A 26,820-nucleotide genomic window follows, 5' to 3' on the forward strand; every position below is an offset into this window, starting at 1 on the left:
CTCCAGGCCTAAGGCTATAGATAGCTATTTTCTGTTCCTAGAAGTTACCATGCATCTGAATGGCAGTGCCCAGTCATGCATTGCTAAACATCTAGCATTCCTGACCCCTACCCGTTAATTGCCAGATGTGATCATCAACAAGTTCTTAGTAGGGGTGCATAGTACTATCATTTTCAGGATTTTTTGTTTGATACTGTTTTATAATCTTAGGTATATATTTTACACGTAATTATTTTAATTTGATAACAGTCTACACATAGGAGTTTCCAGTGGTTCCAATCTCAGGATGGAAAAGTCTAGGATTACTACCAAATTCCGTATTTCTATTAACTGCAACAACACTGTTATTAGCTACCTCTCATATAGCATTTTCCAGCTAAGAAAGTTCTTGTACTTGTATTAATATTTGTCCTTACAGTCACCTTAGGTGTTAAGCTAAGTAAGGCAGTTGGCATTGTTTCCCTATGAAAGCTGAGTTAACAGAAGCCTAAGGAAGTGTTCTGGATTTGTTCAAGATTAGACAGGTGGATTTGAAGTTGAAATTAATTTTTCTAAATCTCTGGCAGTTTTTTTTCTCCCAAATTTTAGTGTAAAAATTATCTGAGGTGCTTACTTAAAAATACAGAGTCCCAGGCCTTTCTACCCGCTCCCCACCCAAGACTCAAATTTAGTAGTGCTGAATAGGGCCTAAGAAGCTGCCTTTCGGGCCGGGCGCGGTGGCTCAAGCCTGTAATCCCAGCACTTTGGGAGGCCGAGACGGGCGGATCACGAGGTCACGAGATCAAGACCATCCTGGCTAACACTGTGAAACCCCATCTCTACTAAAAAATACAAAAAACTAGCCGGGCGTGGTGGCGGGCGCCTGTAGTCCCAGCTACTCCAGAGGCTGAGGCAGGAGAATGGCGTAAACCCGGGAGGCGGAGCTTGCAGTGAGCCGAGATCCGGCCACTGCACTCCAGCCTGGGCAACTGAGCAAGACTCTGTCTCAAAAAAAAAAAAAAAAAAAAAAAAAAAAAGCTGCCTTTCCAATAAGCATCCTGAATTGCGATGCTTTGGATGGTTCAGGAAACACATTGTGGCAAACTTTGGTCTGGACTAGGCAACCCCGAATGTGTAAAGGTAAACGTTCGGCTCTTTATCCTAAGACTTATGGGAAGCCTGTTGAGGCAAACCACATCAGATTTGTGTTTCAGAAGGATCACTCTGCTATTGTGTGGTAAATCTAATGGAGAGGGACATGACCAAGGAGAGGGAGACCAGTTGGTTACCTTTTAACCCAAAAGTCAAACAACTGTGGTCTCGGTCGGATGGTAACAGTGATGGACCAGAGTAAATGGAGTCAAGAGAACCTACAGGGATAGGCCAGACAAGACTTCATGATTTAATGGGACGTGGACAGTCAAGGATTTGCAGAACTCAGTGTTGACTCCTGGGTTTTAGGCTTGGGCTAGTGGGAGGATGGTGGTGTTTCACTGAAATCGGGAGCATAGGAAGAAGAGGTTTCAGGGAGGGGCTACAGAGTAGTGCTTTATATGTAAGAGCTGTTCACATGTGTGTTGGTGTTTTGGCTCTGCTGCCTCTTTTCAGTTCTTTGTTGTTGAGATGATCTACTGTAGGAGCCCTATCTACAGCCCCTGTATACTTGGACTTTTTGAAGGAATTTTGTTCTGCATTTTATGTAGCTAGGAAATTTCTTCTGTTTCCAGGGGTCATCTGCCTATTGCTCTAAAAGCATCATCCAGAAATTGCAATGCTCTGAATTGGTGGAGAGGCCCGATTTTGAGGTTGCGGATTCCGTTGGCTAGCCAAGAGACAGGATAGCTGACCTGAGAGGGAATGAGGCTAAAAATCCTATCTAATGTCTTCTCATCAAGTAGAGTTTAAGAATGAGGTTACCTGACCCAACAGAGAGCTCTAATCACAAGGGCATGAGTATTTTATCATAGTTTTATTCTGGTCCTCATTTTGCCAGAAGAGGATAATGAAACCCGAAGACATGAATTGTAGTAAATAGAGCTAGGAATAGAACCTGGGGATCAAAGCTGTGTCTGGCATCCCAGACTGGTCATTCATATTAGTAAGGATCCTTGTCCTCACATCACGAATCCTGTGTTAACCTGGTTGGATGCCAAAGCATACCCATGCTAGTAGTGCAACTGAACAATTTTGGTTCTTTTTAAGAAATCAGATTAACCATTATTTTGGCTTCTTGGTCAGCACAGTGTAGAGGTCAGCCCAGTTCTTTTCTGTGTAACATGAACATTTTGGTTATTTAGATCCTGATTCCTAGAGAGTAGAACTGTAGAAGCCTGCTGCTCCCAGGTGTTGGTAGTTGCCACATGTCCCTGTACAAGCCAGAGATTCGCTGCTGCTGGTCAGCTGTGGTCTTGGCTTTATACTCACCATCAGTTACAGTTTGCTACTCTATTTGTCATAGCATCCTGGTATAAGGCAAAAATTTCAACACAAGAGACTATATATGTTAAAAACAAAATTGCTGCTACCCCTGCCCAACCACCACCAAACAAAACATACCTTCAACCATGACAACCCAAATTTTCTAGCTTTAGAATTAATAAGCGATTTCATGTGTTCATAAAAAATAATCCCTTGTAGTAGAACTGACTGAAGCCATAATTCTTTACACATAAGTGGACAAATAACAAAGTCCTTGCTTAGATTTGAGTAATCTGAGCCATTTGCCCCTCCCTTTTGTCCCCCAACTTGTCTTGTCTGTAGTAGTGAAGGTATCTAGACCATGAAATTTTTTTTTTTTTTTTTTTTTTTTTGAGACAGAGTCTCACTGTGTCACCCAGGCTGGAGTGCAATGGCGTGATCTCGGCTCACTGCAACCTCCACCTCCCAGGTTCAAGCGATTCTCCTGCCTCAGCCTCTGGAGTAGCTGGGATTACAGGCTGCCCACCACCATGCCCAGCTAATTTTTTGTATTTTTAGTAGAGATGGGGTTTCACCATGTTGGTCAGGCTGGTCTTGAATTCCTGACCTCAAGCAATCCATCAGCCTCGCCCTCCGAAAGTGCTGGGATTATAGGCGTGAGCCACAGTGCCCGGCCCGACCATGTGTTTTTAGTAGCCCAAGAACACAGTTGTATTTTCATTTTCACTAAGTGAATGCTTTTTATGTTATTCTAAGTTGTATCAGGTGGGGGTCTATGATGTAGCTTTGGTACTGTTTCATAAACACCGCATCGTTTGGTGTTCTCAAATGAACTAGTGAGTAGAGCATGTTATTGTTGTTTGCCTTCAACTCTTCCACTAGATGAGATTCTGTTTTGTGTCCAAATGGAAGCCACTGCTAGTTTGGTGATGAGTAACTAGAGATGTGGTCACTTGGACAGTAAGATGCAGGATACGCTCCAGCCACAGCACACACTTTCTACTCTGGGCAAAGGAAATCAGGATTCATTGTGCTGTTGTGTCTGTGGTGTTAGCTTGCTGTTTTGTTGAGCAGCCTGTTGTGCAGGCTTTTACAGTAACATCCTGGTAAAAATTAGCACTCTATACAGCATCTCCCCAGCTGTTACCCACTGTGAAGTTTAACGTTAAATCAGAAGAGCAAGGAAATTGAGATGGAAAAGCTCTGTATTTTTTTTCTACCAAGGTGTTGCAGTGTATGCCAAGCCACATGTGACACTGCTTCCGAAGACCGTTTTAATTAAAGGCCCCACCCAGTGAACTGGGGATGAAATTTCACCCTCAACTCTGAAACTCTGACTGCATGGCCAAATGGGGGGTTGGGGGGGAGGTGCAAATAGAACACAATTAAGAATGGTGACTACTTATCTCTCTACCTATTTTATTGCTATGTTTCATTTTTACTTTGTTAAAAAATATGTGGATCTTCATTTTAATTAGAATGTTTTTCTTCAAATTAGCATAGATTATGAAAACAAAGTGGATCTTTATATGCAAACTAGTATACAGGTACTGATATGTGATGTAATATAGAAATTGTTTGGACTAAATATGATATGGTATTTTTTAGGCAAATCGTCTTTATACATTTTTGTTTCCTGTTTTGATAAACAATTAGCTGCATTTTGCCTAGAATTTTGCTATCACCATGTCTAAAAAGGAATTATTTCGAATCATTTCCTTATTAACTCTTTGCTTTTATTAATATTTTAGATTTTGTTATAATTTCAAAACACAAAAATGCAAATTAACCTGGGTTCAAAAAATATATATATTTTTTGTGTGTTTTTGGCTTTATAATATAAATCACCTGGATCTTCTGCTTGTTTTGAGGGGCTGGGTTTTTTGTTTTTTTATTGTTATTGCTGTTGCTGCTGTTGTTGTTGTTGTTGTTTTTCCTGATAAATTGTTCTCAGGCTAAAGCACAAACTTGCATGTCTGAATAGAGACGGAGAGAATATTTTACATTCAAAATATACCCACCTGAAAATTGGAGATTATTAAGGAAATGACAGGCCTGGGACTATTAGAAGCATGAATGTTAGACCTAAAGTGGTGTAACCCCTATATATGTTTATTCTGTACAACTAGCAATTTTGAAGAGTTTGATTTTTTTTTTCTATAGCACTCTGAATCGGTGTGTTGAAGTAGTTGGAAACTGCTGCAATAAAAGCCTGTTCCATTAATCATCATGCACCAGAATAGAGGGAACAGAAAATAGTTCACTGGCACATATTAAAGACAAATTGGGCCTCCTTTCATGTACTTGAGTGGAACTGCCTTAGAGATAGCTGCAGAACTCATGCTCTTGGACCTTCTGGCCTTAGGTGATAGGAAGGACCATTTGTCTTTAGTTGGTAACTGTCTTTGGCAGCAGCATTTAGTAAGCACCCATTGCCAGGTACTGTTCAGAGCTCTCTTTAGAGACACACTTCATTTTCTCAGCTCTCTGAATTTGCTACAAGGTTTCAGGCCCTCTGTCTTATTTTCTTACTTATTTAGGTATCAGTTTGATTTTTGTTGTCTGCCTGCTCTTTGTATGCACTATGGGATCTCACCTATTTCTACAATCATCTTTTTCTTCTTCTGGTTTTTGGTAGGCCCCCTCTGAAAGGAACAGGCAGTCTGTGTAGGCTAAGATCATGGCTCCAGAAGCCGACTGCCTCGATGCATATTCAGTTTCATCCTTGCCCGTGTCACCCTTGGCTCATTCTTACCTGATTTTTCTATCTTCAGAACAAGATGGTAGAACCACCTCAGTTGTGGAGAGGATTCAAAGAGATGAAGCAGGGAAAACACAACAGTCCCTGGTACATAGCATGCACTTAATAACTTAGTAAACGTTCACCTTGTGATGTTTTCTCTAAAATCCTGTTATCTAAATTTCCCAGATCTGTATTTCTACCTGTACCTCCAGCTTTCTTTTGTGTATCTCTTAACTTTTTGTTTATAACTGAAACTCACTTCACTCCAGGTTTTTCATCGTGGTCAACCACCTCATCTCTTTCCCCTTGAATATTTTCCTTTGCGGTAGAGTATCTTCCCCATCATTCAAAATGAGGATTTTTTAGATATATCTTCCTTCATTTATATATTCAAGTCATCATCAAAATTTTCTTAAAATCTCTTTTCCTATTACCTGTCCAAATCTAGTTATGGCCGTTACTTACGATTTTGCCTGAGGCAGCATAAATTAATAGTTAAGAATCTCAGTTTTAAAATCTGACATCCCTTGCTTTGAATCTTAACTCTTCCACTTCTTAGTTGTGTGACTTTAGGCTAGTTACCTGACCTCTCTGAACCTCAGGTGCCTCTGTGTAAAATGATAATAATCATTACTTCACAGAATTATTGTGAGGCTTAAGTGAAATGCTGTCTTTGAAGTTCTTGGCATAGCCCCTGGTCTATAGTGAGCGTTGAAGCATTCTGCTGCTGTTATCCTCCATCCTGGCTGATGTTCATTTTTCTGTTCCTGTGGCTAGTTCAGAATGATTGAGCAGAACCACTGTTTCATATTGCAAGAGACTTTAGAGGTTTTTAAACCTTTCACCTAGACAAAAATCAAAGCCACCGTTTATTAAATGCCTGTCATGCATGACCTCTGGTTTTTACAACCCTGCACAGTAGGTGGTGGTGTGCCTATTCTGTAGAAGAAAATCTGAGGCTCTAAGATGCAAACAATGACCTGAGCTCTCCCGAGTAGCAGTGTCGTGACTTCTGTTTGTGCTGTACCCACGCCTGTTCCAGATTTCATATTGTCATCAAAATGTATGGCTTCCATAACTCCCTCTATTAAAGATAAGGTAAAATTCTTGACATATGTTCCTCAGCCTGTGGTTGAACACGTATTTCTGGTGTCAGGGAACCTGCTACTTTTCAAGGTAGCCCATTTTACTGCAGAATAGTTCTATAGGTTAAAGACTTCTGTGTACTGTACTAAACTCTGACCCTATAGCATCTCTCCATTTTTTCAGAAGAAATAGCCAGCCTAGTATTTTTTTTACTTGATAGTCTTTTAACTTTTAAATATATTAATGTAATGCTTACTGCCATATTGTTCTCCCCTCCTCTGCACAGATGACTCATTTACTTCTGATCCCCTTAATTTTAGAAATAAATATTACTTTGTATATGCTATATTTCATGCATACTAAAAGCTCTCTGTCTCTGTTTTATCCCTTCTGGGTTCAGATCTAGGAGCTGTCATTCTCCTGACAAGCCATAGTATACATTTAGATTTTCATTAAATAGCTTTTGAGGTACAAACCAGAAGCTTCAGTTTTAGGTCATTCTGCCATGAATAGTGAGTCTGGTCATTTATTTCTTTCATATTTATGGAGTAATCTATGTGTTAGCTCCCACTGGCCTCCTGATTTAATTTTTTCCTCCTTTGTCTCTTGGGGCTGTGGGAAAGAGAGCAAAAAGTGAGTGAGGCCAGGAGAAGGCCTTTTAGATTTGGTTTCTCTCCTCCTTGGTCTCTGCTACTATTGGTGAAACAATCCTGATGCTCTGGGTATACTGAAGCCTTTGCCTTAATGGAAAACTTTAGGGAATTTTATTATTTTTCCACGAAAATAGGCAACAGTAAAATCTAGAGCATTAAATGCAAATTGAGTTTTTATCTTTCCACAGCTCTTAAGATTTTTTAGTGTCAAATTTATCTTTTAATCAAATTCTTGACAGTAGCTTTGTCTGAGGCTCCCCATGCAGTTAAGAGAAGTTATTAGGAGCATGGGTAGATTGGGGGCTGGGGGGCAGAACTGCAGAGGCTTGAATTCCAGCTTTACTGCTTCCTGTCAGTGAGACTTTCATTTGCTCAACTGCTATAGTGAGGTTAATAATAATACCTACCATATAGGCTTGCAGTAAGAATTCCATGAATTGATTCCTGTAAAATGCTTTATAGCAGTGCCTGCTGCATAATACATGCTCGCTAACTGCTATTGCATGGTTGTCGTATTGGTTGAGGTCATGGTTTCATTTCTTCACCTGGGAGAAGAAACAGTCACGACATAAACAGATGATCTTCAGAAAGCAACCCACATCTTCAGAAAGCTGCTTTTAAAGTTGGAGAGCCACCTAACTGTGTGTTTTCACTCTGTCCTACTATTTAGAGAACTACATAAATCTAGCATTTTGTTCTCTGCGGAACTTATAACGCCCCCAATCTTTAAGAGCTGTTGGAAATGTAATCTCAAGTTGTTCATCATCAGGCTTAAAATGACTTTCTTATTCCAGCTTGAGGGGTCCCTGCTCGTAGATGTTTAATCATGGAAGCGTGGGCACAGGATGCGTTGTGACACTGTCCTCATCACAGGTGCATCCCCTGTCCTGCTGCTTGAGCACCAGCCCCCACCTTGGCATCCATTCCCAATCTGGAATTCTGGACAGGCTGGTCTTAGCATTGTGGCTTCCTGCTTTCTGAGCAGATGGAGTTGCCAGAGAAAGTGATGCCATTTTTGGTATAATTGTCTGAGGATCCCTAAGATGTTGAGTTATAAACTAGGGAAAATGGTAAATCGCTGAACATACCTTCTACTATTGTTGAGAGTAATCTTGGCTTATGCAAGCTTTAGCAATGGGTCTGGTAATTCAAAGGAGACTGTTCATTTACTTTCCATTGAATATGTACTGTGGTCATTTTTCACTACAGGGTGTTTAACGGTTGGTTTCTTCTTTCTTCCTGAATTGGAAGCACTTATATGGAGAACCTTCCTTTGTTCAATAGCTCATAATTTGTTCATTCAGTTGGTTTTACACAATACTTTTCACTGATGAGTATGCCTGTCATTTATTGAGTACCTGCTATATATCTAAAGTATTCTGCTGAGCTGCATGTATAAATGTAAATAGATGTTTACGGGACTTCAACAGGATATACTGTCTTTTCCTTGGTAAGGTAGGTGTAAAGGCAGGAATGTGAATAACTGATTATGATGTAAGATCAAATAAGACAAGTCTTATAATTGATATTCAGACAGGGGGCCTCAGAAGGGATATCAGTTATTTCTAGTTATAAGACCTGGTTATATTTGCCTAAGTGGTACCATTTGAGCTAAGCTTAAAGGAAGTGGCAGGATTTCAGGAGCTGGAGAAAGGGGCAGCAGTCTACACTAGGTGGAAGGAACAATGTGAGCAAAAGCCCAGGTGTGTGGCAGGTCTAGCAGGGGTGGGCATGGGTGATAGGAGATGAGGCTAAGAGTAGTTCCTCTGGGGACTTGTATGCCTTGCTTCAGAGATGGGTCTGTATGATGAAGGGTTGTTGGAGATTTCCATAGAGGGAGAGGGAGGTCAGGTCTTTAATTCTGAAAAGCAACTTTTGATGTATGCATGGTAGACCACAGAGGTCCAGACTGCAAGCCCAAGTTCCAAGTCAGTCAGAACCACTGACTATCAGTGATAATGTAGGTGAGCATTGAGGAAGGCCTGAACAGTAGCATCAGGAACAAAAGGAAAAAGGTGCATTTGGGCAAACTTTCAAAGGCCTAAGGGACAGAATTTGGTAACTGCTTTACTCCGAGAGAAAGGAAGCTTGAACAATTCAGAATGACAGCTTTCTAGGTGAGGTGGCCGATAAAACTACGTGCCTAATAGTTAAGCTGTGAACATAGAAGAGAAACCAGGATTGAGCACTGGGTTGGAGGATCTACAATAGGGGGTTAGTGATGTGTCATTCTACGTCCTTTACACGATACCCACTTGGATATATTCTCTAAACAGAAATTCTGGTCCAGCAGAAAGGAGTGAGATTTGAATATGGGAGTTAAGCCTTACTTAGTTTTTAAGAAATCCTTGAGGGCTTAAGGGAGAGAGCACTCTGTCTAGGCGAGTAGAGTGAGAAGATGTGAGGACAGAGGGGCCGACAGATGCTTCCCATTTAAGGAGCCAGTGGTGGAGGCTCCAGAAAGACTGGGATCCCAGAAGAGAGCTTCAGCTGAGACAGGCTGGTTCGAAACTGGCAGATGGCTACAAATGAGGAGATTCTTTTAAGTGGATAAGAACTCTGATTCTTACTATTAAATGTCTTATCTTTAAAATTTTTTAATGTAGACATTTTCAAACTGCAAAAGTAGAAGACTATAGTGACCCATCATGCAACTGTTATTTGGCTTCCATTATTGCAAATATCATATTTCTTCTTTCATCTCCCTGCCTTTCTGGGGAAGGAAAGGAAGATCGAGTACTTTAAAGCAGTATCAGACTCATGTTGCTTCCCTTACACTTTAGTTTGCACAAATTCATAAGGACAATTATTTTTTACATAACTTGAATAAATATGATGTCACTATCTCACTAAAGTTAAAAATTATTTCCTTAATATCATCTAAAAAACCTCCATTTTATTCAAATAATTTGAAGTTTTTGAGAGCCCTATTGGTGTTCCCTTTTTTTTTTTTTTTTTTTTTTTTTGAGACAAGGTTTCACTCTGTCACCCAGGCTGGAGTGTGGTGGCATGATCTCAGCTCACTGCAACCTCCTCCTCCCCAGGCTCAGGTTATCCTCCCACCCCAGTCTCCCAAGTAGCTGGGACTACAGGCATGCACCTCCATGCCTGGCTAATTTTTTGATTTTTTGTAGAGATGAGGTTTTGCTGTGTGGCCCAGGCTGGCCTGGAACTCCTAGGCTCAAGCAATCCATCCACCTCAGCCTCCCCAAGCGTTGGGATTACAGACATGAGCTACTACTGTGTCTGCCCGATGTTACTTTTTAATTGCATAGAAGTTAGCTGTCACTCCAAGGGCCCATTTGGGAAATGGGCAGAGTGTTGTGAGGAAGATAATATGCTCTCTGCAGGAAGAATGCTCCTCCCATATGGTGTACAATGAGTTTTGATAGGAGGCTGTGTTTTCTTTTGTGTACACACTTATCTCCTGGGAATAGCAACAGAGCTCTGTGATTGGATGTTCTGTCTTTAGATCATTTTAATTAAACATATGCAATGATACCATGACAGATTTGCTTCCCCTAATCCACATACTATCCAACTACTTGGAGCAGTAGTCCTTAACCAAGACATATGGCTCTATCTAGAGACATTTTTGATTGTTATGACCTTGAAGGGAAGGGGCTACTTATATCCAGTGGGAAGAGAATAGGGGTTCACATGACAGCCCTCCCATAATAAAGACTTACCCTGTCTAAAATGCCAATAATGCCAAGGCTGAGAAACCCTGTGTTGGAGAAATAGCAGAGAAGAACCACCACTCTTTTCTATCTATTGTTACATCACGTGTGTGTGTATCAGGTTGCAGTTAAGAACTTTTCTCTTTTCTTTGGAGAGAAGTTAAAGTTCCTGGCAGTATTTTTCCTTAGATCATCTGTATCACCTAAGCTGGGTTGGGCCAGATCTTTGAACCTTCCAAACTTTATTCCGGTTTTCATTTTCTTTGTATTCATGGACTCTAGAGAGCATGGAAGTGATTGGGTTTCTTTGGGTAGCACAGTCAAGTGGAGTGCACTTTCTCAAGACATGTTCATTGGTCTGAGCAAAGTTCTTTCTCTTGGAAGGAGACAGTAGCTTGGGGGTGCTATTAGGCAGATGGGGGCTTGTTAGATCAAGAGGTAATCTCTCTTTCTTCAGTCTGATTTTAAAATGAACTGTCATTTGTAGTAATTATTAAATGAGAAGCATAAATTAGGTATTTTAACTTTCTTTATTTGCAGGAAATACAACTGGAGCATGCAAAGCAAGCCTTTGTGCAACGGGACAATGCTAGTACTGGGAGAGTCACAGCCATTGACTTCCGAGACATCATGGTCACCATCCGCCCCCATGTCTTGACTCCTTTTGTAGAAGAATGTCTAGTAGCTGTAAGTCATAACTTGCCTTAATGAAGTGGTTTAACTCAGTAAATAAGGAATTATAAAAACAATTCTATAAGTTATGCAGTATTTTTTTCTGTTGCAAACACTAACATTTTAATGTGATCACGTACGTTACTAAACTCAGAGAGTGTGTTTTGGCTAGTTTTGGTTGGCAGGTTAATTTGTTGTCTGGGTAATATGGAATATCTTCGAGAAATATATTAACTGTTTAAAGATAAAAGGAAAACATTTGCGATCTCATGTTAATTTTGCTTTAGATTTTGAAGTATATCAAGTGCCTATTTTTGCCAATCTTCTTAGATGCTCTAAGGAAAAAACAAAAAGTAGTGCACATGTATATCATTTGTTAGAGTAGTTAGCACAACAGAAACTCGAAACCTTAGATTTCACCATGTATGCGTTGAGGCCACAAAGGTACATGTGACAGCAGACCCTGCAGTTGTGTTTCATGGAGCCTTCCTCCCCCTGGTGTCAGCTGCTGTCCTTCCCTCATGGGCCCTGGGGATGTCCTGCAACATTCTGTAGTGGTGGTGGTTCTTAAGCCCTGCTCATGGAGCACCAGAATCACCATTAAAAACTATTGGAACTACAGATTCTGAGATCTCTTCTAGGCCTATCATATACCATCTATAGACAATGAGGTCTTAGAATCTAATTTTGTAAAGCTTCTGGGTGATTTTGGTAATAACGCAGTTTTAGGACCAGTACCCAGTGGTAACTGTCCTTTTGTTAATCCCAGGGAGAAGACTGTTTTCACCATCATGTGGGTTTCCCACAGTGCTTACCACAGGCAGGAACTCAGAGTAGCCTTTCAGTTTCCTTTCTTCCCCCGAGTGCTTAGTTATGGAGACATGACATTCTGACAAGGCCTTTTCCATTCTGGCACTGTGTTAATCTAACTCCTTTTCTTGGGCGCCCCCTTCTCTGCTCCATACTAAACCTTCATGTCAGCTATTTTAAATGATTACTAAGTGAAGATTTATGTGGTTGTTACCTTATAAAGAAGTGCTTTCCTAATAAAAATATTTTGCCTTGTTAGGGAAGGATAGAATTTGAAACTCCAAACTGAAGTCTCATTCATAATGGACATTCTGTCTGTTTCCCTTGTCCCTTGTGAAGAAATACGGTTTCTTAAAAATTCTGATTATCAGAATTTTTTCTAGTCTTAACCCCCCATGAAAGTATATGGCATCTCGTAATTTTACCATAATAGGCTTGTTTGCTAGAAATCCCACCAATGTAAAGTCTGTACCTAAATGATTATTTATTACTGGTTATAAGTAACTTGACAAGTCTTGATATTAATATTAGATTGACCACTTTTCATAGTATGTTTGCATTGATATAATACAGTTTTTCATGCATAAGCACACACGTGTGTGCATATGTACTTATAGTTTTGCATGTTTAAGTCTTTAAGATTTGCTCATTAGATAAAATAAACCAACTTATAAAACATTTCCAATTGAAATTTGAACTCTAAATTACTACTAGTCCTGTTATAATCCTACACATGTATTTATTTAGTTTTCTAGGAGTTGTGTGTGGAGAATACAAGTTCTGGTCATGATTAGTTGCAGTTGCTTCTAAAAATCATTTATAGCTTTTTTTAATGCTAAAGAAAAATACTTGTAGTCATTTCTTCTTGTACATGCATTTTTGATTACTTTCAAACTAGTATTAGATGTATGTACTTCTGAATCATCTATAAATCTTTTGTATATTTTTCTTCTCTCTTGTTTTCAATTTATTTGAGGCTGCTGGAGGTACCACATCCCATCAAGTTAGTTTCTCCTATTTTAATGGATTTAATTCGCTCCTTAACAACATGGAACTCATTAGAAAGATCTACAGCACTCTGGCTGGCAACAGGAAAGATGTCGAAGTGACTAAGGGTGAGTGAGAATATAGCTGAATTCTTGCCTGCAAGTATCATGGTGTATTATTAGGGTGAAGAAGGCAACTAGTACTTTATGATTTTTCTGTCCCATTGACATATATTAACCATATGATAACATGTGGTTTTCATCCTTTGATCAGACAAACAAAAGCAAACAAAACAATCTTCACCAAGTTTTAAAGAAACTGGGCCTGGCGTGGTGACTACTCCTGAAATCCCAGCACTTTGGGAGGCCAAGGTGGGTGGATCACCTGAGATCAGGAGTTTGAGACCAGCGTGGCCAACAGGGTGAAACCCTGTCTCTACTAAAAATACAAACATTAGCTGGGTGTGGTGGTGTGCACCTGTAATCCCAGCTACTCGGGAGGCTGAGGCAGGAGAATCGCTTGAACCTGAGAGGCGAAGGTTGCAGTGAGCCAAGATCACATCACTGCACTCCAGCCTGGGCAACAAGAGCAAAATGCTGTCTCAAAAATAAATAAAGAAACTGAAGACATCCTTTGAATAAGGAAAACATGTAAAGTTTCTTAAATATTTTCAAATCTTTCTACAACTTAAGCTAAATTGGCAACCTCTAAGGAAGCCTTCAGATGTATATTAGGAATTCCATAAAGTTGTATTGGTGACAATGTAAGTTGATCTGTAAGCTTGGAACAGGATATTATCAGTATTGTAATGGGATTTTTAAAAAAGTCAGAGCCGCCGGGCGCGGTGGCTCAAGCCTGTAATCTCAGCACTTTGGGAGGCTGAGGCGGGTGGATCACGAGGTCAGGAGATCGAGACTATCCTGGCTAACATGGTGAAACCCCGTCTCTACTAAAAATACAGAAAACTAGCCGGGCGTGGTGGCGGGCACCTGTAGTCTCAGCTACTTGGGAGGCTGAGGCGGGAGAATGGCGTGAACCCGGGAGGCGGAGCTTGCAGTGAGCCGAGATCACGCCACTGCACTCCAGCCTGGGAGACACAGCGAGACTCCGTCTCAAAAAAAAAAAAAAAAAAAAAAGTCAGAGCCAGCACGGTGGTTCATGCCTATAATCCTAGCACTTTGGGAGGCTGAGGCGGGTGGATCATGAGGTCAGGAGATCAAGACCATCCTGGCTAACACGGTAAAACCCCATCTCTACTAAAAAATATATATTAAGAAAATTAGCAGGGCATGGTGGCACACGCCTGTAGTCCCAGCTCCTTGGGCGGCTGAGGCAGGGGAATCGCTTGAACCCAGGAGCCGGAGGTTGCAGTGAACTGAGATCTCACCAATGCACTCCAGCCTGGGCAACAGAGCAAGACTCTATATAAAAAAAAAAAAAAAAAAAAAAAAGAAAAAAAAATCAGAATTCCCTTAGGAATTCCACAGCTTCATTAATATAACCTCCTAAATTAATATAAATAATAATCCTAATTTAACCAGTTAATTAGGTGAATATAACCTCCCCTCCTGGGACCTATGCTTATGAAGTTTCATATATGATTCCTTATTTTCCCTGATTGGCGATTTGAATAACATCAGATGACACCAAGCTTTTAAGCTATGTGTTCAAGAACATATTCTGCACACTCTTTCCAAATGAATGCAAGAACTGCAAAAATTCTTACCTTATTTGGATTGACTTGAATTCTACAATTGATGATAATAATACAACTTTGTGATGTTCACTCATTCCAGTGCCTTGAGTTAATGTTGAATTTAGTGGCTATTTCTTCTTGAATCTTTCCCTTTTAACTTTTCTTCCATACAGAGGAGTTTGTTCTGGCAGCTCAGAAATTTGGTCAGGTTACACCCATGGAAGTTGACATCTTGTTTCGGTTAGCAGATTTATATGAGCCAAGGGGGTAAGTTGGCTTTTTTTTTTTTTTTGAATTAGCTTAATAAAAGGAGGTTAGGAGGTGGGGGTAAGAGGAGGGCAGCAATCAGGAGAAAAAGAAGCCAAACTGAAGGCTATATTTTAAATATGGGAAATGAAAAAAGGAATGTTTTTAAATTGTATAATGTAAATTGTAATAAATTGGTATATTTGTTGCTTGTGTTTGTTTTTCCCCTACAGACGTATGACCTTAGCAGACATTGAGCGGATTGCTCCTCTGGAAGAGGGAACTCTGCCCTTTAACTTGGCTGAGGCCCAGAGGCAGGTGAGCAAAGAGGAGCAAACTTGCATTCTGGTGTTTCCCTAGCAGGATACCCCAGCTCTGTTCCACTTGCAGTTGCCTTTGTGGCATTGGTATCTGACTTAACCATTTTTCTGTTTTGCACCAAAAATCTAGATAAATTTTAAAGGCTGTAAAGAGAGATTCCTTAGAAATGGTGTGATAAACAGGTATTTGGCATTTGTTCATTTCTTGCTAAGGTGGAGTGATTTCCTAACTGCACCAGAAGCCTAACGCCCCGAAAACGTGAAGGAGGTCTTTTCTCCTTCCTTCTTGAAGTCTCATGTTGCGAGATGTAACGAAGGAATCCCGTGTTGGTATCACTGTGCCTGTCAGCAGCTGCACATTGCTAAATGAAAGCCGTCTTTGCTCTGTGGAGCAGCCCTTCATCAGCGCATCGTCTAAATGCCATGCCTTCCGTTTTTCTGAATATCGAAATGAGATAATTTTGTTTAGTCTGGAGTTACAGTTTAAAGGCTTTCAGACCTATTTTCTCTGTGAAAGGATTCATAAGTTATGTGGAAACAATTTTAGGAATGTTAAATTTTATTTTATGGTTAACAGAAACCAATCTCTTGAAGTTGTGGGAGTCAGAAACTTAAGACATGGGACCTCCTCCTTTAACTCTTGTCCAGCTTTCTGTAGATCAGGATTAGAGAAGAAAAGCCTTCATAGCACGTGTTGTGCTTACATGGTGTTTGTAAAACAAATCCACTCACAGGCGAGTGTCGTTTTTAGAAAAATATCTCCTTTTAGGCAGAGCCGTCTCTGAATCCTGTGGGACTTCACAGTTTCTGGCATGGAGCTCTGGGTTTGTACAGAGACGCCAGTGTGACCACAATGGGTTGATGCGGGCTACACTTTTAGGACTGTCAGGCCTTGAGCCAGGGCCCCCTCCTTTTAGCTCTTTCCCACCCAAATGCAGCGGTGAGTTTTGTGTGCAGCATGCAAGTCAAAGTAGTGGGTGTGTGCTCAGTAAATTCTAACAAGCACCTCTGGAAAACCAGCTGGCCTTGCTTAAAAGAGGAAGCCGATTTCTCTGAGTGCAGGAGAAAGAACTGTATAATCACATGCAGAGGTGGAAGCAACACTGCTCTCTCTCCTTTCCCTTTGATTTTTAACACTGCTTAGGAGATGATTATCTCTTCGTCTGTATGCCACCAGCTATTGTAGAAATTTGGGGATTAAGAGAAGCAGAGAAGTTTTTTTTAGATCCCTCCTACTCTTCAGCTGGCAGAGGCTTCCCACAATTTTTCCTTTATGCTCTTTGCAGCTTTTGAGAGTTTATGATGGGTGCTTGTTGATACTGGCCATGAAGGGGTTAGACCAGATTGATGAGATTTACAGCAGGAAATGATTGGCTGCTGCTTAGAGGTTTAAAGCAATTCACAATGGTCTTACCTGGAATAGGCTTTTTACTGCATGAACCCTAGTGGGCCCGACAAATTCAAGCAAGGGAGGTCATCCACCTGTGGGCACAGCACTGCCTGTCCAGCACTGTGCAGCACTTGTAGCGTTTATCCTGGATAGAGGGGTGAAGGAGCAGAGTTTTGTCTCATTTCAAGAACATGCTACAGTTCTGGCTTTGGAAAACTTAAGTAAAAGGCTAGGATTTCATTTGTCTTTTAGGAGAGGAATTAATGGTGGTGGTAGGTCCCTCCTGCCCTCCCTCTATAATTTTCAGAGCATTTTCACTCATTATTTTGATGCCAGAACATTTCTAAGTATTGCATATTTATATCCCTGTAAATAAAATATTGCTTCTCTTTTGGATGTGTCTGTCAAAATGAAGGTACTATTGATTTCCATCTATATAGGGCTAGAATTGGAAACAACTCATAGAATTTGCGGAAGAAATGTTTTGTATCTTAAAGAGGCATATTTCTATGTAAAGTTATTTTCAGTTAAGTGACTTTGAAGGAGATTCCCAATGATCTCATTGTATTAGAATTGTGTTACATTGACAGCAACTAAAATTCAGTGGGTTGATAGCTGGGGTTGCTGATTATTTTCATTGTTCACTGATTTTAATTATCATGGCTTCTGAAAAACAAATTTTATTGAATGTATTTATTCATTCAACAGGTATTTATTAAGTACTGACTATATGTCACCCTCATTTGACAACTCTCTGTGACATAAAATTACTGTTTTATTTATGCAGATAAAGAAGTGCAGCACTCTGAAATGTTCTGGCATCAAAAACACTAAGGATGTCAGGTCCAAAGAACCACAAAACAATGACTGACTGACCTGAAGTATGAATAGAAAAGATGGATTAAAAAAAGAGAAAAAGTAGCAATCAACTGAAATACAGCCACCTAGTTTTAGCTACTGTAAATGTTTTGAGTATCTCTGGGTGGTAGGGAGGCAAAATGTTAGTATTTATTTTATATGCATATATATGTAAACATCTTACAAGCATTTTTAATAAAAAGTGACATCTTTTTTGTATATAGTCTTAAAATTTGTTTTTAAAAAAATTACCAGGAAATATTTCAAACATTTAAATAGGTAAAAAGAATCATATAACAAATACTTGTCTACCTACCATGCTCTTTTTAGCCTATGTTTTCTTTTATAATTCCTTTTGAACATTTAATATCAAGATATTCTTTTACAGTATCATTTTGAATGATAGGCTTTTGTTACAAAGTTATTATTTTTAAAGGCTATAGTCCCCCATTATTGAACATTCAGAATATTTCCAATAAGTACTACAAATGTTTTTTAGGTGCTACATTCTTATAGCTTGTTACATGCATGATTATCTTCTATCCTAACTTTTTTTTTTTGAGACGGAGTTTCGCTCTTCTTGCCCAGGCTGGAGTGCAGTGTCGCCATCTTGGCTCACTGCAACCTCGGCCTCCTACGTTCAAGCAATTCTCCTGCCTCAGCCTCCCAAGTAGCTGAGATTACAGGCATGTGCCTTACGTCCAGCTAATTTTTTATTTTTAGTAGAGACGGGGTTTCTCCATGGTGGTCAGACTGGTCTCGAACTCCTGACCTCAAGTGATCCACCCACCTTGGCCTCCCAAAGTGCTGGGATTGCAGGTGTGAGCCACTGCACCCAGCCTATTCTAACTTCAGAGGTTACATACATTTTAAGGGTTTAGTTGTATATTACTGAACATCTCTCTATTTATACTTGCTTTAATGGCAAATTTGAGAAGGCCTGTTATCAACTTTTGCCAGGCTGGGTATTGCCACTTAAAAACAAAAATACATACAAACCAAAAACCTGCCAATTTGATTGATGAAAATGATATCTCATAGATGTTTTTATTTATTTTATTTTATTTTTTTGAGACGGAGTCTCATTCTGTTGCCCAGGCTGGAGTGCAGTGGCGTGATCTCAGCTCACTGCAGGCTTCACCTCCCGGGTTCATGCCATTCTCCTGCCTCAGCCTCCCAAGTAGCTGGGACTACAGATGCCTGCCACCACGCCTGGCTAATTTTTTTTTTTTTTTTTGTATTTTTAGTAGAGACAGGGTTTCACCATGTTAGCCAGGATGGTCTCGATCTCCTGACCTCATGATCCACCTGCCTTGGCCTCCCAAAGTGCTGGGATTATAGGCATGAGCCACTGCGCCCGGCCTATTTTTGTTTTTGAGATAGAGTCCTGCTCTGTTGCCCAGGCTAGAGTGCAGTGGTGCAGTCTCGGCACACTGCAACCTCTGCACCCTGGGCTTCAGTGATTCTCCCTTCTCAGCCTCCTGAGTAGCTGAGACTACAGGCACATGTCACCATGCCGGGCTAATAGAGGTGGGCTTTTGCCATGTTACCCAGGCTGGTCTCGAACTGCTGTGCTCAGGTAATCTGCCCGCCTAGGCCTCCCAAAGTGTTGGGATTACAGGCATGAGCCACCGTGCCTGCCCTCATTCATGTTTTTAAGTGTGCATTTTTTTTTATAAGAATTTGAAAATAGATTTATAATATCATTTTTGTCAAAGGATAGTTTTGATTATATTGAAATTTGATTTTAAACATTAATAGCACTAAACTCTTTTTATTAATAAGAACTTACGAAATCCATTCCTACTTTTTTTTTTTGACATTTTAATTGTATCATGGATACACCCAATGAGTAATGTTTAAAATTAACGTATGCTCATTTTTGTTTTATCTTCTTTTGTATCACCTGTTTTCCCGCTCTCTGATTCCTGTGCATGCAAAGCAGAAGGCCTCAGGCGATTCAGCTCGACCAGTTCTTTTACAAGTTGCAGAGTCGGCCTACAGGTTTGGTCTGGGTTCTGTTGCTGGAGGTTAGTCATGGATGAGAGCAAAATTTTCACTTTTATTATTCCTATTATCTTTTCTCTGATTTTCCATCTTGAAATGTTAAAGGACAGTCTTCTCTAGTCTTTCCCAATGCCAGTTATCAGTCTCTACTGATGAGGTAGGGCAAGAGCAAAGGAACTCTTTTTCCTATGCCTGCATGTGATCAGGGACTTAGAAGTGGCATTTTCCTCTTATCTGCAGATCAGGCCTTCCAAAGACAGGTTACTAATGAGGTTGGGCTGTAGCAATGTGCCTTAATTTAAAACATCTATGACATCCTTTTATTAGGGGATACTTGAATGAAATCCCACAATTGTTTATTAAAGATATAAGAAAGGTAGTACTGTTTTAAAATCTGTATTTAAAATTCAAAACACATTTCTTTTCTCAGTCTTTTCCTTAACTTTAACCACCTTGTCCTTTCTTCTGACCTACCTTACTTTCTTCTGAGATATTGATATTGTTTAATTTTAGCTGTTGGAGCCACTGCTGTGTATCCTATCGATCTTGTAAAAACTCGAATGCAGAACCAACGATCAACTGGCTCTTTTGTGGGAGAACTGATGTATAAAAACAGCTTTGACTGTTTTAAGAAAGTGCTACGCTATGAAGGCTTCTTTGGACTGTATAGAGGTTAGTGCCACACGCTTAATACCTGTAAGGTGAAATAATACTCAAAGGTTTGGCTTCTCATCTTAGTGCCTGACGTGAATTAGCAAGACTGCATTAAAAAGGAAATACAGCAAATTCTCAATTATCCATGCTAATGGGAGTAGGCTGGAGGCATCTAGGGCTTGGCTAATCAAAACAGCCCATAATCTGAAAGTTATTTATAGTGCTCCGTTATATGTTTTATTTCTTAAAATAATAAATTATTTTTATCATCATTTTCCATGAATTTTTGAAAGGCTCACATTGTTTGCATCCTTGAAGTACTCTATTCTCCAGCTAATAGGGAAAGGTATTCTGGGGCCAGGACAAAGCCTACTCAGGATTCATGATTTTCCTGGAATATACCACAGAAACGTCTGTCAAGCAGGTAACCAAGGGTTTGGTAGAGCTCTCTTTTGCTGCTTCATCCTGAGTTAAAGTTGCCCCTTTTCTTCATCTGACTCTCAACCCAGTGGAGTTGATTCACACACCTCTCTAGCCAAGGTTTCCCACCACTGAGCCAGCCTGAAATAGGTAATCCTTCTGTCTCCACCTTTTCCTTTAACCATCTGAGGTTCATTAAGCAATGGAAGTGGTAGCAGAGAGTGTGTCATCACTGATGGAAAGGATCTCACAGACCCTGACTGCTTTTCCACTGGCATTGGCCGAAGGAGACTTCTCAACTGTTCTTTTGGTGATTGCCTTCTACGAGAAGAAAAAAGTGTTTCTACATCAGTTAAAATACAGTTATCACAAGGCAGTTCAAGCTCAGCTGCTTTATAATTTGGCAGCTGCAAAGCTGGTAGAGTCTTCCCTCCTCTCCCCTACTAGTGCTCTCTCTAGAAGAAAAAAACAATAGTACTCTGCCAAGGTGGACGGTGAAACTGGCAGACATGGAAACCTGTGCCTCTGGGCCTCTTCTGCCATCTGCTGACTCCAGTCTTCAAATTAATCACCCCAGTTAAAAAAAAACAAAAAGGATAAACCTTTCTTGAAACCTCTCACCTTAGAAGCCAGAAAGTTTCAAGCTCCAGAGAAGTTCTATTTTGCAGGTCCTATTGTGTAGGTAGATAGCCCCCATCAAAGGCCTTTTGATCTTTGCTCTGCCCTCTTTTCCTTATCCCCTGCCTCTTCTTACAATTTGGAAGGTCTTTGACCTCAGGTGATTGATGATGACCCTTTCAGGGTCACTGCCTTCCATTTGAAATACTTTTCTTCCCTGATGACAACAACTTTGCAAATGAAATAGCTTCCAAGTAGTACAAGTTTAATGTCACAGTTCCTATTTTGCAGTGAGTCAGGCAAAATTGACCCCCTTACCTGGCCATATGGGTGGTTTTTGGAAGGGAAATCTCTGAGTCTCAAGTCTGGGCAGACATCTGAGCATTGCTTCGTAAACTACTTTTATGGGCTTTTCTTGGTATTAGATTAAATGTCAAGGGTACCTTTAGAATTGTAAGAACCCTTCCCAACACTGCTGAGTGTCTTTAATTTGTTTAAGTTGATTTGTTTTTTGAGTCCCTTTTTCTCTATCTTTGGCCATACCTGGCAAGTCTGATTTTTGGTTACATCTGTATTTCCCTTTTGCAACCTGTACTGTTGGCAGCTAGAAGTGTGCCCGAGTACTGAGTGCTGAGCCAATGTGGGCTATGCAAAGAGGCTTCCACTCTTGCCGTTTCAGTTCTTATATCTGTAAGATGGAAGTGACTGCTTTTAACTTCTCAGGGAAGGAGTAGTAAGTCAATATACTAGATACAGACAGAGGCTCACTGTAAACACCCTAGTGGCAGCTCTTCACCCTTTTCCTGGCTTAGAAATGACCATTTATCTTTGGGTGCCCCAACCCTAAGGGCAAGAGACAGAGCTGTGTGTCAGGATGATGAGTAGAGTGTGAATATAAGATTAGTTCTAGGAGTCACCTGTGTTCATTTCTTCCTGATATCTTTTCTAGTAAACCATTTTAAAACAAAAGATTTACTGTAAAATTTTTGTTTAGTCCCATTCTGTAATTTGGATCATCTTGAGAGCAAAGAGTTGACTCACAGTTCAGCTTAAAAATAATAATGATACATACATTTGCCATGAAAATGACTTGTTCCTATTCTTGATTGGTCAGGGATCAGTTCTCTTTAGTTTCTTGTACATCATCAATAATTAATAATTGTATATAACTGCATGTTTGTAAGTGCTTACAAACTCTTTGGGTAAGAGAGATCAGATGAAAATGTAGGTAACTCATGGGAAACCATTGTTGTTAATTTAAAAAATTACAATGTAAGTAAAAAAGACCTAACATATTTCTGAGACTCAGTATTATCACTTGTATGTACAAAGTCAAATTATGAAATACCTATATGTGATTCTTTGTACATTTCTCATAAAATGTAATTTTATTTTAAAATTATATTGTTCTGGCCAGGCGTGGTGGCTCACACCTGTAATCCCAGCACTTTGGGAGGCCGAGGCGGGTGGATCACGGGGTCAGGAGATCGAGACCATCCTGGCTAACACGATGAAACCCCATCTCTACTAAAACACACACACACACACACACACACAAATTAGCCGGGCGTGGTCGTGGGTGCCTGTAGTCCCAGCTACTGGGGAGGCTGAGACAGGAGAATGGCGTGAACCTGGGAGGTGGAGCTTGCAGTGAACTGAGATTGTACCACTGTATTCCAGCCTGGGGGACAGAGAAAGACTCCATCTCAGTAAATAAATAAATAGATAAATAAATAAAAATAAAAGTATATTATTCCAAGGGAAAACTGTTAAGTTTAAGTTAGGAAAACATAATATTGCTGCTATTAATGCTTTCACCTAGCAATATTTGAGAAAGTATCAGAGTACATCTTTAATTTATACACGTTTTAAAATATTGAGCATATTTTTTAGTATTACAGAATTTTGCTCAATGTGTAATTTTTCTCTATCAAGGCCTATGTAATTGCTCATATTTCCTGAATAGGATAATTTGGGACTGTTGCATTTGTGAGATCTCTCTCCTATTATAAAATTACCTTTGTGTATACTTTGAAAAAAAGTTGGCATCTGACCTCAAAGAAGGTGTTTTTGTAGCATGTGATCTTATTATGTTAATCAATATCTCTTTTTCTTATAACAAGAATATCAGAAGCTGTTTTTGCATTTAAAAGCCCTTCCCTGTGGCGTTAGAATGAAGGTTATTTTTAAAGAACTCTTGTAATGTTCCTCCACAAGTTGTTTTGTTCTTTGATGGCCGCATCAGAACAGTTGTGGAAGTTGCTTGGTAGTCATCAGAGAGCACATTTGAATCTCTGCCCCATAGTCCCAAAGAGGCTGATATCACAGCTGTAGGGATTTCTAGCCGTGCTCTTCAATAGAAATGTGCCTCAGAGAGTCATGAGAGGTGTTAATGTTGTGAGTTGTCTAATCCCTGCTCTCCATGTATTGGTATAACTCCCTGTTTTCTTTATTTCCTATTTTTGTGTAAGTTTTAGTTGCTGGAAAAGAGCGCCATAAAAATCCCATGAGTCTGGCCCTGAAAACCTTCTCTGCAATGCAAACTACTTTTTTCCTAATAATAAAATGGCAAATTTTCCTAGTTCTCCCCCCCTGCCCCGCCCCTGTGAAAATCCAACCCCCAGGCTAAGCCTGTCTGTATTAAGGGAAATCACACCTGAGATAATCCAGGTCTTCCTGAAGTCACTTGTAAAATTCTTTCTGTTTCCTCTCCAGTCTTCAGAGTGATTTAATGTGCTCAGGTATTTGAAATCCTTAGTAAATTACCTGACAACTTGTTTGGTTTGAATGACTGGCATAACCAAATGAGCCAGTCATTGGCCGGCTATAGATTCGGCATATTAAAGAACAACAATTGATTGGGTAATCAGCCATAATTAAATGTTCTTAATGTTCCAGGAGTAAATAATTTCTGCTTTTAAACTTTGTTGCAGTCTTCTCCCTCAGATGTTTCAGGTGATGAGATGAGCAGCATTAGACATTGGAAAATGTTTTGGGAGAATCTTGGGAAAAAAGATGTATTAAGAGAAATCACGGCTGGGTGTGGTGACTCACACCTATAATCCCAGCTCTTTGGGAGACCGAGGCGGGCGGATCACCTGAAGCCAGGAGTTCAAGACCAGCCTGGCCAACGTGGCCAAACCCCGTCGCTACTAAAAATACAAAAATTAGCTGGGCATGATGGCGGGCCTATAATCCCAGCTACAGGCTGAGGCAAGAGAATCGTTTGAACCCAGGAGGCAGGGGATGCAGTGAGCTGAGATTGTGCCACTGCACTCCCGCCTGAGCAACAAGAGTGAAACTCTGTCTCAATTAAAAAGAAAAAAAAAAGAGAGAGAAATCAGGGTCTATCAGAAATACTTCTTAGAGGAAGATTTTTGTTTCTATTCATGGGAGAAGCCCTAAAGAAAATCTCCCAGAAAGAGTAATTAGATCATTTTATGAATTAAACTTAATTTAGAGCAATGCTTAACCTTTGAGGAAATTGGCAAAAAAAATTTTTTAATCAGCCCATTGATCCAAGCTTGCAGAGTTGTAAATATTTCTATTTCAAGTTGTCTGTGTAGTACAAAGCAGTCATCTTCCATCCTGGAATGTTCTCAAGGTGACATCTAGAGGATGTTGTGGTGATATCTCAGGAAGTTATTGATACTTTTATATTGCAGAGGGAAGTTTTGGCAGGCAGCTAGTTTAAGCCAGGTCCCGTATTGTTGATGGTACTATAAAAGGGAGTATCCAAATTCTTTAGAATCACAGTGAGATTCTTCCTTCTTGCATAATTCATGTGGATAAAAATAAACTTTAAAATTCTGGCACCAAAATAAAATGGTTGAAATTTCCATGACTGTTCTGCATTACTTAAGAACACATGCATCTTGGAACAAACCACAGTTAATCCGTGAACTGCACTGATGTCCATCCATGTCCACCAAAACTTTTAATGATTGCAAAATGGATAGGTTTGAGTCTTTATTTTCTTGGCCAATGTCTGCACATTTTCATTTAAAGCGTTAAGCTGTATAGCTTATCAGCTATAAAGATCAGAAGACATGTGTTTGGTTATAGGAAGCCACGTAAGAATGAGCAAAAAATTTCAGCAGATCATGTGTTGGTTAGCCAACCTCCAGAAATCTATGGTGAGCAAACTGTAGTGAGCACAGGGCATTGTAATCTTAGACTAAGGTGACACACACTGGATCTAAGGTGGATGAGAGAGTTGTTAGAGGCTTGAGAGTGCTATGGTAACAATTGATGACTTTAGAAAATGGGAAAAAGATGACAAAAAGACATGTAGGTATCCTAGAGAAGAAGTTAATGAGTGAATTAGTTCCACACCTCAAGAATGATCATTTATAACCAACTACTGTTGCTGAGACTAAAACAAGGGAGATAGATTAAACTTCAGCAGGAGGGAAATAGTTTAGATAGAAGAAAAGATAACCAGGATCCTGAAAGTTCTCATGTACTATGGTGAAAAACTGAAGGAGTATCTGATCATTTTCCCCAATTATTTTTACTTCTAGAAAGCCTCAGAATAGAGGAGTTGAGGAACTGATTTTTTTCTAGACCATAATCATAGTCACTTATTTTATGTTTTAACACTTTGTCTCCCAAAGGCATCCTGAGCCATAGCTAAGATAACAGACAGTGCTTGAAATTTCGAGCGTAAAACATTTAACCTAGATAAACTGGCATTTAAATCTTCATTTCTGTCTTTGTCCCTGGCTATTTCCCCAACTCCACTGTACAGCTACCTTGGGGTAGCAGTCCAAAGAGCCTGTCAGAATTGGGTTGTAATGAAGGCTTTGAAAGGGGATAGTGTAGTTGGGAGGGTGGAAATGCCTCATGCCTAGGGGCAATCTGAGTCAAAAGCAGACAGACAAATGGGAGGAGGAGGAGGGAAGAAAGAATGCTTGAGCAAGTGAAGAGAGAAGGACATGGCAACAGGAGCAGGAATAAAAGCTGTAAGGCAGCGCGCACAGAGTGCTGATGGCTGCAGAATGAAGGTTAATCTGATGTTGAAAGCAAAGGGGTTTCTCAAGGAAGATGGGGACAAGTGTTCTGGTTTCAATAGTGAGGTCAGAAGGGTAAGAATTTGACATCGGAGGGGTTGCTACCAGGTGGAAACTAGACAACACAACAGTGTGCTGGCTGTGGCTTCAGCTACAGGAATAGGGGTGTCCTCTGGATTAATTTTTCCTACCGAAGTTTACTGCTCGTCTCTGCCCTGAATACCTTCTACCCTGTGTTACATGTTCTCAGCTGTCTTTCTCTGGGTTGGGCTGGCCCGTCTAAGTTCTATGCTGAGACAGAACTGGTAACTACTGCCTTAGTTACCAAGTTTCTTCCTTGGTAGTAACCCCTTCACCTCTGTGGTCCTGCTAGCATTGGCCAGCGTAGTCCTTTGGCACCCTGGCCACTCTGGGTTACAGTGGCTGCTCAGCCTGGCTTCTAACCCACTCCTGACCCTACGCCTCCTTTCCAGTATATTCCTGCTCTCACTGGTTCACCAGATTATAGCCTGCAGCTTGGCTCTCACATTCAATGCCTTTCAGGTTTTAGGAGTCTGATATTCACCATCTG

The 26,820-nt window shown here is 40.3% G+C and overlaps 1 protein-coding gene across 4 annotated transcripts in view; it reads left to right on the forward strand.

The window, feature by feature from the left end:
* The window catches only part of SLC25A13 (solute carrier family 25 member 13), a 199,630-nt gene that overhangs the window by 108,252 nt on the left and 64,558 nt on the right, over positions 1–26,820 (forward strand). For all 4 annotated transcript variants that reach the window (XM_015134304.3, XM_077997027.1, XM_015134303.3 and 1 more), the window contains 6 exons: positions 11,100–11,246; positions 13,018–13,156; positions 14,898–14,991; positions 15,204–15,288; positions 19,484–19,568; positions 20,059–20,217. In XM_015134304.3, the coding sequence (XP_014989790.1) occupies positions 11,100–11,246; positions 13,018–13,156; positions 14,898–14,991; positions 15,204–15,288; positions 19,484–19,568; positions 20,059–20,217 (709 nt within the window). The remainder of the gene's footprint in view (positions 1–11,099; positions 11,247–13,017; positions 13,157–14,897; positions 14,992–15,203; positions 15,289–19,483; positions 19,569–20,058; positions 20,218–26,820) is intronic.

This window comes from Macaca mulatta, chromosome 3 (genome assembly GCF_049350105.2).
Source record: "Macaca mulatta isolate MMU2019108-1 chromosome 3, T2T-MMU8v2.0, whole genome shotgun sequence".
Taxonomy (NCBI): domain Eukaryota; kingdom Metazoa; phylum Chordata; class Mammalia; order Primates; family Cercopithecidae; genus Macaca; species Macaca mulatta.